Consider the following 15,315-nt stretch of genomic DNA (forward strand, 5'->3'; position numbering starts at 1 on the left):
GTCCATTCTCTGTGCCCATGCATTTCTGATGAACGTCTCTTTTTAAACATTTAGATATATCATACATATTCACCACTGAATTCGCTGCTAGAAACCTTACACTTGCCAAAATATTCGTTTTTTTTCCAATGTGCAAACCTACATTGTTAAGAAAATTAATTGAAATTTAATGTAATTATTTAGGCCTAGAAGAAAATATGATGAAAGAGTGATGGAACGGAGAAAAATTCTCTCCGGCGCCGGGATTTGAACCCGGGTTTTCAGCTCTACGTGCTGATGCTTTATCCATTAAGCCACGCCGGATACAACCCCGACGCCGGTTAGAATCGTCTCAGATTAAGCTCCATCTCTTGGGTTCCCTCTAGTGGCCGCCCTCTGCACTACGTCATAGATGTCTATGAACGCAGGACCGAAGTCCATACATGTGTAGAGGTGCACTCGAATGAGTGACTGGTTGGCCGGGATCCGACGGTATGGGCGCCGTCTTTAAATCACAAAGTGATTTATTACGCATATCATATATATTGATGTACCGAAGTACATATGATATTTCCATGCAGATATTCTGCGTCATCATATATCCGGCGTGGCTTAGTGGATAAAGCATCAGCACGTAGAGCTGAAAACCCGGGTTCAAATCCCGGCGCCGGAGAGAATTTTTTCTCCGTTCCATCACTCTTTCATCATATGATGACGCAGAATATCTGCATGGAAATATCATATGTACTTCGGTACATCAATATATAGAAGAAAATAGTTACTACGTAACGATAACATTATTCAAGCGATGTTAATTCTCTAAAGGAGAGACTTTTTGCGTCCTGCCTCGAATCGAAGTGGGACCCGTGACTTTTATATGAAAATCGGGACATCTGGCAACCCTGCCCAGGAGGCCTAGTGTTCGATCCCAAGTGCCAGCTATCCTGACTTGGTTTTTCATGGTTTCCCAAGCCCTCCGGAAAAATGCCGAGATAGTACCAATTAAAAAGGGCCATAACTCACTTCCTTCTCGATCGTATAAACTGACCCTTAATCATCACACACTGGAAGTCATTAGCCTTCTGTCCGGCTCAGGTCAGTAGTTCAAATCTGGCCGTAGGTTCTGCCATGTCTCAGAAAACAAGAGAACTACAGAGCACGGATGAATTTTTGTAGTTATTGTTATTTGTATTATCTTTTTTTATGTTCTTGGGCGTAATTGCTTTTTTTGTGTTTATATTCTTTAGGAGGACATAGAAACGAATTTGACTCGAGTGAAGGAGCGACTAGAAAAAGAGACTGCAGCTCATCTGGAGACAAAGCAACGGGTTTCCGAACTAGAATATCGTGCCTCAGAGCTGGACCGACAAGTCAACTGTGAACGAGGAGAGAGGCATCGCTTGGAAAGGCTTGTCAGCTCAGGGAGTCTGCCTGATGATGCCAAGGTAGGCGTCCTGATATAAGAATGAATACCGGTACTAAACTGGTTAGAAAGGTTTAGTTTTGTAATATAAGGTCATGACTAAGTTTTCATTTGTTTTGTAAAAAATATTTATTTATACCATGTTTTATACATGATAGTCAGTCAAAATGCTAGCAAGATGGTGACCCAACCGTAGAACTTATTTTCTTTTAACTATCAACAAATCTAAGCAACAATGATACAGTAGAATCCCTTTTTAACTAATCTCTGGGGGATTACTTTTTTTTTTTTCCTTAAATAGGGGTTTTCGTTAAAAGAGGGTTTACATAAAATGGGAAGAAAAGGCTAAAATAAGTGGTACTAACATGTGTATTATATACCAAATTTTATTATGACCGTTTAATTAGACATACAATTATTACGATGTGTGTTCTTAAAGCAAGTTCCGTTTTCAATTATAGCCGTCGCATCACTGCAATCATTATTTTGCGCATGCGTGTTTTCTTCTTCAGTCCTCAGGCAAGCTGTGCATGCAGTTTCAGAGCTTCAGTCCGTGAGTGTGGTTAGTTGTGATCAGTTGAAATGTTTAAAGTGGCTGTGAGATGCGGTCTGTTATCCTTTTTTTGAATGCGAGAAACATCAAACCAGCTGACATTAATTGTCAACTTTGTGAGGTGTATGGTGATGATGCCATTAGTGATGGAATGGTGAGGAGATGGGTTAGGAAGTTCAACGAGGGCCTGTGCATGATGAGCAACATACCAGTCGGCCATCTTTGATCAATGACGATTTGGTGCGTGCTGTCGATGAAAAAATTCATGAGGACAGGAACAAATTGAATCCCCCCTAAAGCCCGGATTTGGCTCCGAGTGACTTTCATCTCTTCCTGCACCTCGAGAAGTTCCTCTGTGGTCAACGTTTTGATGGCGACGATTAAGTGAAAACAGCAGTGCGGGAGTGATTTGCATCGCAGGCGGGCGAATTCTACAATGAGGGGATAGAAAGACTTGTGCCTCGACTCGATAAATGCCTCAATAATGGTGGAGATTATGTTGAGAAGTAATTGAAGTGTGGGGAATACAATGCAATAAAAATGGCTTGTAAATATCTTCCCGTTTACTTACTACACCCATTTGGAACTTACTTTAAGAACACGCCTCGTATTTACAATATAAATTTCATTATAATATTTTCTAACTCTTCAAATGATGAAGCATGAATGTTGTTCTGTTGGTTGAACCCAAACCATACTGAAACTCGACATTGAAAATGTCTTCATTATTCTCCATAATAAAGTAGTTGGAAAACAAGCTGTTCTGCCATATGTGATAGTGTTGAGGTTTAGCCTCGACATCTCTTATTATTTTCTCTTTCTGTCCGATAGTTTATGTCTTCCATTTAATCGCCATTATAACGATGCATAAACAACATAAACTAACAAAAAAATTTGGAAACAGGATCCACACAACTCGAGAGAACAAAACAATCAAAGCAACCACTCTGTGTAAGCAATTCACAGGGTAGTAGAAGATTAAGACACTCACCTGTACAGACAGTCGACTGGAGGACACATAAATTAAAAAAAAAGAACATTTATTTTAGTGATTTTTCTATTTATATTATCAGTTTCGTTTAATTTCATGGTCTACTCTACATGGATATAGCAACCCACATTTTGTACAAGATTTTAAGGTCGTTAAAGGAAATGTTATTAATAATATAATTATTTAAATAATATTCAGTGATATGAATGAAATGTTTGCTCTCACACATGAAGGTTAATGGAAACACCTAAATATATAATAATGAATAATGGTGTGTCGTTTAATAGTACATTATGCAACGAACCTATAATGATAGTAATTAAGATGCAAGTATGCTTGTTTATGAAACGAGCGCAAGCGAGTTTCATAATTTTCGTACGAGCGTCTTAATTACCATTCTAGGCAAGTTTCATACGACTTTTTATGCTCGATCATATTTCTAACTTGAAATTACTCAGAAGTATACATTTTATTTGTATCTGACAGAAGATCGGAAGTGACCTTGTTCATAGCTCACTGTGGAGATGTGCGCAGACGCGAAAGTATTGATTTTTTCTGAGGAACAATAATGTCATTGACCTTGATGTAATGCAAAGAATGTATAACCTGGAAATTGATTTAGAATTGAAAAACGAGATGACAAATTGAATTTATTTGAATATTATTTACAATTAACGCTAATTATTATAGTAACAGAACATAACCTTCTGCGACAGTATTGGATTTCCAGCCTCCGTGACGTTTCCCTCGTCTTTCGATTGCATATCCGAGAATAATCGAAAACCTGAACTTTAATGAATAGGTGTACTTTAATGACATGCATTAAAGGACTGCTACCAGGTGTATAATTACTACATTTCGGCATGGTCGAGCATAAAAATACATTATCACATGTTGTAGCCTATAGGTCTGCCTGTCTTTCTCTTTTTGTCTAAATCTGTGTCATATTATTACTTCATTTATATTTCCAACAGTTTTTGTATGTAATATTTTAAGGTGAAACTAAGAATTATGAAGTGACAAGTAATATTCCATATGGTATTTTTCTTAATTCTGTATTCTCTTGAAGTGTCCCTCTCTGCTAAGAATCTACACAAAATAAGTGAATTCATTGGCATTATTTTTGTTGCACAGGCTGTGGGCCTGAGGACAGTGGTAACAGATTCAACTTTGGATTTCAATCGATCGTCAGATTTCTCAAATGGACCAGTTCCACCCCCTCCTCCCCCGTTGTCTCAGGCACCTCCACCACCTCCCCCAGTACCTGGCTGTGGACCCCCTCCTCCACCTTCGGCACCTCCTTCAGCACCGATTTCTGCACCCAACCGTCCGGAAGTGCCCAAGAAAAACGTGCCACAACCATCTAACCCCCTCAAGTCATTCAACTGGTCCAAGCTACCCGATGCCAAAGTGACTGGAACCATCTGGTCAGAGCTGGATGACACGAAGCTGTACACTGCCATGGAGCTGGAGAACATAGACAAACTCTTCTGTGCTTATCAGAAGAACGGAGTTGCTGTAAGTGTAGTGGAATCTGTCCCTATTTATTGAAAAATTGTTCAATATCGGTATTTCATTTGGTGACTTCTCTGAACGTTTCATTTTAATATAAATTGTAAGATCAGGCCGTTTAGAAATAATATTCACTAATTGGCTTATATTGTGGAATCCTGGGAAACGAGAATGTGGATGCTTTAGCAAAGAAGGGCAGCACTGCTACTTACAGACCTGTTACTAAATCTACGTATTGCTCTGTGAAGAGATTTATTAAATCTACATACTTAGACTTCAACAAACAAAATTTGATAACTCAATCCCAAGGGAAAAAATGGAACTCCCTGCATCAAAATCCACAGTTGATTCCCGATTTACCACGAAAATCGTCTGTAGCTGCATTTAGATTGGCAACAGGCCATGATTGTTTGGCCAAACACCTGCATAGAATTGGAATATATTAGTCCCCTAACTGCCCATTGTGAAACTCAAACCAAGAAATGGATTCGGAACACCTCAAAATCTGTGCTTCAGTGGCTGGTCATGATAATATCTTTGAAAAATATTGGAGTGCAAGAGGTCAAATGACTTTATTGTCAAATGCCTGGCATTAGAAAACAACAACAACATATTATACTAATTCTTGAAATCAATATTACTATCCATCTTGATGCAGTTAAAGTTTTCGAGTATAATCGAGCTTGAATCCGATTTGCTTAATCTCTTATTGAGTTCAGAACATTCATTACCTCTATTTACTAAATATTAGCTTAGGTTTGACTTAACTATTCCGTGCAATGTAATATTTACCTAATAAATATAAGTAGGTATTTATAAATAAATTTATATGTGAAAAGTAGTGTTGTGGGATTTAATCGATTAATTGGTCAATTTCTGTTGTAAGATTAATCGATCAAAAATATTTAATCGAATAATCGAGTCTATTAAAATTAATCGCTTGTAGTTGATATGAATTATTATTTTGTTAATAAAACCTAATACTAATAATTCCGATAATATTCCTCTCTCGGAAATTGCTTACTTAAAAGCACAATAGTACTATTATTTTGTAACTGCAAGGCAGGTAGTGTAGGGAAAATCTTTGCACAACACTTCAGAAAGAGATGGAAATATGAGGACAGTGACCTAGTCTACCTCTATTTGAAAGTTGAAACACAATGCGAAACCCTTATTAAGTTGTATGGTTTTTCAAGAAAACTTCCACCTTGTTGTCAACTCATCTTCCTAGCATATGAAATAAGTTACATAGGCCTACTTTTACTTTGTTTGGCCAAACACCTGCATAGAATTGGAATATATCAGTCCCCTAACTGCCCATTGTGCAACTCAAAACAAGAAATGGATATGGAAACCTCAAAATCTGTGCTTCAATGGCTGACCATAATAATATCTTTGAAAAATATTGGAGTGCAAGAGGTCAAATGACTTTGTCAAAGCCTGACATTAGAAAACAACTAGCTACTACTACTTTATAAAATAGCCATGTCTACACTGTGTGCAAGTGAGAGCGTAACTATCTTCTTCTCTTTCTAAAATCCGGTAATTCGATTAAAATAGGGGCCAGTCTTCTGTTTCGACCGCTGTAATTTTGCAGTTGCAGTTTCTGTACTGAGTCTAATATGAAGTTAGTGCGTTTAGTTTGATAAAGAAAAAAAAATCAGTTTTCTATGGTTTGTGAAAAGTGTAAACTCCATTATGTCATATGAGAATTTGAGAGGTAAACTCAGTGAAACGTTTGGATTTAAATTGAACGATCATGGAAAAGTGCTTGACAGAAAAATAATTTTTTCGTGTTTAGTGATACAGGAAACATTGTTACTAAACGTAGAGCAGCACTTAATTCGGAGCATGTGAATAGACTCACATGTTTAAAATCATGGATGAAGCAGTATTAACTAGATGAGTCTTCATACTTTTTGTTATGTATGTTTGTCTCGAAAATTCCCGGAGAAATTGACACAATAAATTATAAGCCTCATAATAAATATGTTGGTAAGTAATTAAAATAGTTATTTTGTAATATAACGATGCAATATATACAGATATACAACACCGAACACAAGTTAAATTTAACAATAATTGTGTATTGCAGTATATTAAAATATTTTTTTCAACTCTATCAAAACTCGATTAATCGATTAAATTCAAATAGTTAATCGATTAAATATTTTGATCGATCAACAGCACTAGTGAAAAGTGAAATATAACGTATTTTAGTGAATTTAAAATGCTTGCATATATATATTCTTTTTCGCATTGGCTTTAAGTAGAGAAATTATTCAATTTGCGTATGCCAGAATCACTAATGCATATTAGAAAAGTCGATAGCGTACGTGTGGTAGTACAGTAACCTTACATAATTTTTGCTGGTATTATGTTCATCAGATTTATAATTTTATTTCATACTCTTACATTCTAAAACACTATCCTATGCGTAGCATACAATAATTTATCTTATGCTTAGTTCAGTACATAATAATATTTATTTAAGGTGCTGGTCTCTATAGAAGACCCTATGGCCTTAAATCTGCCAGTATCTATACTAATAATAAATCGGTAGCCAAAATTTTCCTGGTAATTTTCGATTTTACAAAAATAATTGGTGTTAACATGTATAATTAACCATCCTGAAACCGAAAATCGCTTTTTTGAAATTTTTGTTTGTATGTCTGTCTGTCTGGATGTTTGTTACCTTTTCACGCGATAATGGCTGAACCGATTTATATGAAAATTGGAATATAAATTAAGTTCGTTGTAACTTAGATTTTAGGCTATATGACATTCAAAATACTTTATTTAAAAGGGGGATTATAAGGGGGCCTGAATTAAATGAATCGAAATATCTCGCTTATTATTGGTTTTCATGAAAAATATTACATAACAAAAGTTTCTTTAAAAATAATTTCCGATAAGTTTTACTATGTACAAAATTTTGATAGGACTGATATTTAATGAGATAAATGAGTTTTAAAATTACAATAACGCCATCTAAGGCGCTGTACTGAAATAAAAACAATTGACTTCGTCTATAAGGGGCCATGGACAACAACAATCGAAAGCTATTAAACATAGCCTACAGAGAATGTTTCTTTGTATGTATGAAGTAATATCGGAAGCTAATTAATTGTTTAATTATTATTTCACCATTGGAAATTGTAGTTTCTCTAGATGGACATAATTCTGCAATGTTATTACAGTAACTTCTGAAACATATAGCAAGTAATATAAAATATACACATTAAAACTAAATGATATGTCAATCTTCATTAAACTATGTTTGCATGTAATAACAATTCAGAAACATGTTAAAGGAATTGTCATTGCACCAAATGATTGCTCTCTGGACCAAAATGACCGCATTTTAATTATTTAAATACAATTTAAATTAAGTAACATATTAAACGATTTATCCTTCTATCAAACACGAATGTTCCCTGGATCAAACGTCCTATTTTAATTATGTAATTACTTTATATTTATTTCTAACAGGTGCAGCGGAGCGCACGGGTATGGCTAGTAAATAAATAAATATTATTATTATTATCATCATTGTTATTGTTACTGTTGTTGTTGTTATGATCTATGTTATGAAAAAAATGTTTTAAAAAGACTATTTTAAATTGGAATGCAATGAATGCATCTTGTTTCAGAACGATGGATCAATAGAGGATTTACGCCAAATTGGAAAGAATAGAACTAAAATCTTGTCCGTAATAGATGGAAGGAGGGCGCAGAACTGCACAATCCTGCTCTCCAAGCTCAAAATGTCGGATGAAGACATTTCTAAGTAAGATCTAATCTACCATATTAAATTAAATTATATTATATTTTTTTTACATAATTATGTTTCAAGTTTTGGGATAGATTAAGGAACATACTTGAAATGAATGTGAAGTATAGGCCTAGTTGTCACAAAAATCTTACAACTTACATCCAGAATTTTTTTATGTTCTCTAAATGAAACCTGGTGACTCTTTCTGCTGTGTTCAAACTACAAACGTTTTATTTCACACTTCGTAGGAATAGAATACATATAAGTTCAGAATGTCATTTTTGCAATGAACGCCGATCATCTGCATAAAGTGTTTAGGTCTGAAGAGTACTTCGATGCATTTGGAAGGTACTTTAAGCTGTTCGTAATTTTTCCTCTTTTCGCTTGCAGTATTCATTATCTATTCTTTTTTATTTAGTAGTGATAATATTAAGCTTTTTCAACTGCATTTTGAGTGAGGCAAATATTCAGAAAACAATTGCTCTATTCAAAGAACAGTATTATTAGGTTCTTAATTGAGAATTTTACTCTCTAGCTTCAGATTATTTTGTCATATTAAATCCTAAAGTAGTCTTGTATCAGCTATTCTGATCATCTGTTCACATTCAGTCTGTGATTACTATGACTGATCTGATTTGTTTGCTTCAATTAGTTTTACGTAAGTGTGGCTATAGATTTTCATATTCCAATATGAGACTAATCTTTCATTTGATATTACGTTAAGTTTCATAAGGAAACTTCCTGTTTAGAATTTGATATGTTTGTCTGTTTATGTTTTTACATATTTTATGCACATTTCTTATGAATAAATAGCATATTTCTTTGAACTTTAATTTTTCTATTACCGTAGAAGTGGGTAAAGTCAATCATTGGGTGTATAATCGATCATTTGCGATTTTTATTGAAAATTATATATTTTCTCAGTTACTTGTTAAAATTTTGTTATGCTGACTTCATTGCCTGTCATTGCAAATGTAAGCGAGAGGGACAACAAAAAGCCTGCGCATGCCAACAATGGGAACACTGTGTAATTACCGTTGAAGTGAAAATTGTTATTTTCGACTTTTTCTCTTAAACGAAAACAAAGTCTTACAAACTCTAAATTATCGTCAGCAGTGAAAGGAGACAGGAAGTATACGTAAGTATTTTTCATTGAGACTGTATCATGAAATAATAGTTTTACAGTTCGTAAATGTTAGTATTGAGTATTTTAAGAAAACTTGTACCTTTCTAGGGTTAAATCGATCATGCCATTGACCTACTCGAAGCAGCTGGAAGAATAAATTTTTCACCAGAATACTTCCAACGAACACTTATAAACAGAAAAGTGTCATAGTATAGCTTATATTGATGGGATAGTGGGGAAAGAGGAAGACGAAATTATAGTGAATTTCTTGCGTAAGAGAAGCACTGCTAAAGGAACATATTTTGTACACCCCTCTGTACCTGACTATGGGAACAACGTAGTTTCTAAAGTGACATGAGGAGGGGAAGATTTCAAATAACATCTGATATAAACCTAAGCAATGTTGAATTACATTTTAGATTATAATTGAAGGGTGGTATTTCAATGTAAATTTTGAATTCTTAAATCTTTGTTTGTTGGTATGTGAAGTATTAAAATGTGTTTTTATGTTTTATAAGTTGGCAATCATAGTCACGTTTGTGCAGTGGAGACTAGTGATGGGCGAAGTTGTTCTTTTCCCGGAACAGTTCCGACGGTTCCGGTTCCGAAAAAATACTATGTTCCAAATAACAGTCACCAGTGGTGATGAGTCGGAGTTGTTGAGTCGTTCAAACGAACGGTACAGTACCCTCCCTCTTCACCATAGACAAATAACACCATGCAGCTCACACTGGAGCACTCATAGGCATGACATAGTACACATTCTTATCTATAGATGGCACTGCAATGCACATTCGAATCGATTTTGGAAAATTGCTGTGCATGCGGACAGAACTCAAAAGCTTAATGTTAGTAATTACACAGCTGTTGACTACGAGGACAGAATACAACACTTTGTTTTCGTACATAAAGTTATAAAGATATGGTAGCCAACTAAAAAAAAAAAAAACAAATCATTAATTTTTATTTTTACTTTTCTTAATGCACAGTTATAATAATAATAATAATAATAATAATAATAATAATAATAATAATAATAATAATAAATATTACAATTTCATAAATAAAAAAGATATATATTGGCAGTACTGAAACCTGGAAACCCCGCAGTGGGTTAGTAAAATGTTGGAATCGCATCTTTACCAAAGTGTAATTTAAACTTCGCATTAAACATCGCTTTCCAAATCAGTACTTATATGGGTAGTTTCCAACAAATAATGCTACAACATTTTTGTCGTTCTTTGATAACAGAGAAGATAGCACAAAAACTTGTGCTTGTCAGACTTAACCTCAACAAACGACATACAGACATTGTAACTAAACCTCTCATTACCATTTACGACTTTAACCTTTGTATAGAATCAGCTGATCAATGAATTAATAATAGTATGCGTACTTTATGACTTTGTAGAATGTTTATAAAACAGAATTAGTCAACTAATGGTGAAATAAACCATAAAGCGGGAATGAATATTACAGATTATTAAATACTTACTATAACATTACAGATGATTGGCCAGTCTTACAAATGTTGATATTAAAGTTGGCGCCACCGCAAGGATTTCAATTTCCATGCGCCCCCCTCCAACCACGTGAGAGTTTCAAATACCAACTTCATCCAACGAAGTTCCAAGTACAACATAAAGAACAACGAAAACAGTGTAACTGCTGCTGTCATTGGTTCATCGGAACAAGCTCCGACGTTCCGACTGTTATCTCGGAGTCGGAACATACCTTGTGCAACGCGTTACTGCGAGCCCGCAACAGCTGGGCAAGTGAGCAGCTCGGAGTCGGAACACTGTTATTTCGGAACAGGAGGTTCCGACCTACTGTTCATTTTTGCAACAGTTCCGAGGGAGTCGGAACATACCTTGTGCAACGCGGTACTGCGAGCTCGCAACAGCTGGGCAAGTGAGCAGCTCGGAGTCGGAACACTGTTATTTCGGAACAGGAGGTTCCGACCTACTGTTCATTTTTGCAACAGTTCCGAGACCGGAACAGTTCCAAAATAACTGTTGTGTTATTTTTTACCCATCTCTAGTGGAGACCTATAGGCCTAATTGTATCGAATAGTATGATCACAGTAACAAAAGATACACTATATAATGCTATAGGTATATATTCTAGATTATTATTGTTTTTTACACCCCTTATAACAAATAAAATATATGTAATAGGCCTACACTTAATTTGTTTTTTAAAAACATAAACAGTGATCGACATTACTCCGCAATATTTTAAAATCGATCTTAAACTAAAAATTCAATGGTGATGGACTTTACCCTATTTAAGCAGGTAACTTCGATCACAAGTCAAATAAAAAAAATCAGTTTTTGATAGATTGTAATTCAATTCTTGTAATGTGCCTTCATAAGTGAAGGATATGACGACAAAATGCTATTTTCTGAGGAACTTCACTCCATTGCATAACCTTGATACCATAAAAAAATTGAAAAATTTTGATAGACTTTACCCTCTACCTACGGTACAGAGAGAACTGATACGGTCCATTATTTTCGAAAACCGTGTTTTATTTATGTATTTGCAATTCTTGACTAACTTATGTGTGCCTATATAATTTGTCTATCTACATGTGAATATTTAGATATCCGGCACCTATTTATTTGTCAGTTTATCTGGGGTATGTCATCTTCGGAAGCATTTTGAGGAGAGTTTTGCTCTAATATTGTTTTCTATCACATACCGTACTGTAGTAAAGAATTACTATGTGAGACTCGTGCTAATGCAGGGCGATTCTGAGTATGGACAGCAAGGACCAGCTGCCCATCGACATGGTGGAGCAGCTGCTCAAATTCACCCCCAGTGCAGAGGAAGCAGCGCTGTTAGAGGAACACAGCGAGGAGATAGACAGTCTGGCCCGAGCTGACCGCTTCCTGTACGAGATATCCAAGTGAGTAGCTTGGCTGTGTTTGTAATATATTTAAGAACTTGTAAATAATTCAAATTATTGTGGTAGATCTGTGTTAATTTTAAGTAGCAAGACTGGGTTACCCACGTCAATGTAATTTTATATGTAATATATTTAAGAACTTGTAAATAGTTCAAATTATTGTGGTAGATCTGTGTTAATTTTAAGTAGCAAGACTGGGTTACCCACGTCAATGTAATTTTATATGTAATATATTTAAGAACTTGTAAATAGTTCAAATTAATGTAGTAGATATAAGTGTTAATTTTAAGTAGCAAGACTGGGTTACCCACGTCAATGTAATTTTATATGTAATATATTTAAGAACTTGTAAATAGTTCAAATTATTGTGGTAGATCTGTGTTAATTTTAAGTAGCAAGACTGGGTTACCCACGTCAATGTAATTTTATATGTAATATATTTAAGAACTTGTAAATAGTTCAAATTAATGTAGTAGATATAAGTGTTAATTTTAAGTAGCAAGATTGGGTTACCCGTGTCAAAAGAATTCTCATTATAATAATATAAACTCAGGCTATAACTATAACCCTAATGTACTTTCGGGTAAAATAGGGTTCAAGAAATTGTATATTCAAATAAAATAAATAAATATTCAGAGGTCTGGCCCAGTGATGAGCTTTTAGGATGAGGAAATAAAGCTATTAATCACATGTATTCGTAATATACGGTTTTCATCGCATATGGAGCATCATTAGTGAAATGACGTGAGTATAGAATTCCCACATCAGAAACTGGATTCAAATCTCGAAGAGTCCAAATTAAATCTATGTGAACAAATACGTGTTTGGAGTAGGGTTTTGGCCTTGTACTCCTGTTTCTCCTACCGGAATTTAATCACTTTTCATTGATCTTCCTTTGACCTTAAGTGTGAGCTACAATTGTATTTCATGGCGTACAGAGGGACATTCTAATCTTTACTTTTCTATGGACTTTTAAACATGATTTTCATTTGATGATTGGAATTGATTTGTACAGAATTCCTCACTACGAGCAAAGACTGCGCAGCCTGCACTACAAGAAGAGGTTCAGTGTGTGGGTGGGGGAAGTGCAGCCCCGAATTAAGTCCGTGATGGAGGCATCCCGGGAGGTGGCCCGCTCACGTCGTCTTCGTCGGCTGCTGGAACTGGTGTTGGCATTGGGCAATTACATGAACAGGGGGGCCCGAGGCAATGCGTCTGGCTTCAGGCTTGCCTCGCTGAACCGACTGGCAGACACCAAGTCCAGCGCGGCCAAGGGAACCACCTTGTTGCATTATCTAGTCGAGATTTTGGAGAAAAAGGTACACTGCATGTAAAATATACATTGTCCTACAGTAATTCATTGTGGAGCATAAATAATACTAATAAGTTCTTCCATTTATGATAAATGCTTGGCATATTTTAATACAGGAAATGGTTGTTTTCCTTATCTTATTCATATTCTTAATGTACACTGCTCAAAACAATTAGAGGAAAACTAAGATTTATTTAAATATTTTTTCATTGGATAAAGGTACACACATGAAATTAATAAAGTATATTATTTATGGTTATTTATGGCCACATATATCTCCATGTCAATAAAAACAAATGAATAATGTCAACAAACAACTTTTTAAAACATTGCACTATATAAGAAATTGAATCTCGTCCTTACTTATCAAACTTAAACACCCGATATAAAGGTCTAGTATCGTGTATGGCCTCTACGACATTCAACCCGATGGTTCATTGCCACCCTCACGTAAGCCCGCCATTGGTCCCTATCCTGAGCAAGATTAATCCAGTCTCTACCATCATATCCCACCTCCCTCAAATCCATTTTAATATTATCTTCCCATCTACGTCTTGGCCTCCCCAAAGGTCTTTTTCCCTCTGGCCTCCCAACAAACACTTTATGCATTTCTGGATTCGTCCATACGTGCTACATGTCCTGCCCATCTCAAAAGTCTGGATTTAATGTTCCTAATTATGTCAGATGAAGAATACAATGCGTGCAGTTCTGCGTTGTGTAACTTTCTCCATTCTCCTGTAACTTCATCCCTCTTAGCCCCAAATATTTTCCTAATCACCTTATTCTCAAACACCCTTAATCTCTGTTCCTCTCTCAAAGTGAGAGTCCAAGTTTCACAGCCATACAGAACAGCCGGTAATATAACCGTTTTATAAATTCTAACTTTCAGATTTTTGGACAGCAGACTAAATGACAAAAGCTTCTCAACCGAATAATAACAGGCATTTGCCATATTTATTCTGCGTTTAATTTCCTCCCGAGTGTAATTTATATTTGTTACTGTTGCTCCAAGATATTTGAATTTTTCCACTTCTTCGAAGGATAAATCTCTAACTTTTATAGTTCCATTTCGTACAATATTCTGGTCACGAGACATAATCGTATACTTAGTCATTACTGATTTATTTTCTGTATGCAAATATTATGTCTTGTTTTAAATAGATACTGTAATCATTTTGTCTTATTGTGTCTTTAAGAAAGTGTGAAATTTTTTGTGGTCTCACACCTGAGAATGAAGGCTTACTTACCCTCAGTATTTAGTAAGTTTTTAGTATATAATGTCTTTTTCTACTACTGTTTTCGACCTCGCTTTGTATTTCCACAGCATGTTAACAATTTGATTTTATTTCACGATATTGTTATATCGTACAGTATTTTGTCGTTAGAATAGTACAATATTGCAGTGCTGTAGTAATTTAAATAAACTACCTAGCCTACATATTTTGGAGAAAAGTCATCTGACGTGTACATTATTAAACTAAACGCTGATTTTTTACCCTATGCACGAAGAGTGTAAGTTAAAAATGAATATACATAATTATTTTATTTATATAACCGTCCATGTAATGAAATGTTTCTCTTTTATGCATAATTTTATTTCAATTTAAATAAATTTATATTAATCTCACCTTGTTTTTATTACAGTTCAAAGATATTCTCAAGTTGGAGGAAGATATTCCTCACGTGAGGGAAGCTGCCAAAGTAAAGTAAGTTTACATTCTCTTTTTAATCTA

General features: G+C 35.1%; 1 protein-coding gene across 9 annotated transcripts in view; it reads left to right on the plus strand.

Moving 5' to 3' along the window:
* DAAM (disheveled-associated activator of morphogenesis-like protein) overlaps positions 1 to 15,315 on the plus strand; it is a 1,051,518-nt gene that overhangs the window by 1,015,215 nt on the left and 20,988 nt on the right. For all 9 annotated transcript variants that reach the window (XM_069834114.1, XM_069834116.1, XM_069834117.1 and 6 more), the window contains 6 exons: positions 1,227 to 1,424; positions 4,081 to 4,464; positions 8,112 to 8,248; positions 12,109 to 12,270; positions 13,286 to 13,589; positions 15,227 to 15,288. In XM_069834114.1, coding sequence (XP_069690215.1) covers positions 1,227 to 1,424; positions 4,081 to 4,464; positions 8,112 to 8,248; positions 12,109 to 12,270; positions 13,286 to 13,589; positions 15,227 to 15,288 — 1,247 coding nt within the window. The remainder of the gene's footprint in view (positions 1 to 1,226; positions 1,425 to 4,080; positions 4,465 to 8,111; positions 8,249 to 12,108; positions 12,271 to 13,285; positions 13,590 to 15,226; positions 15,289 to 15,315) is intronic.

The sequence above is a fragment of the Periplaneta americana genome, chromosome 8, assembly GCF_040183065.1.
Source record: "Periplaneta americana isolate PAMFEO1 chromosome 8, P.americana_PAMFEO1_priV1, whole genome shotgun sequence".
NCBI lineage: Eukaryota > Metazoa > Arthropoda > Insecta > Blattodea > Blattidae > Periplaneta > Periplaneta americana.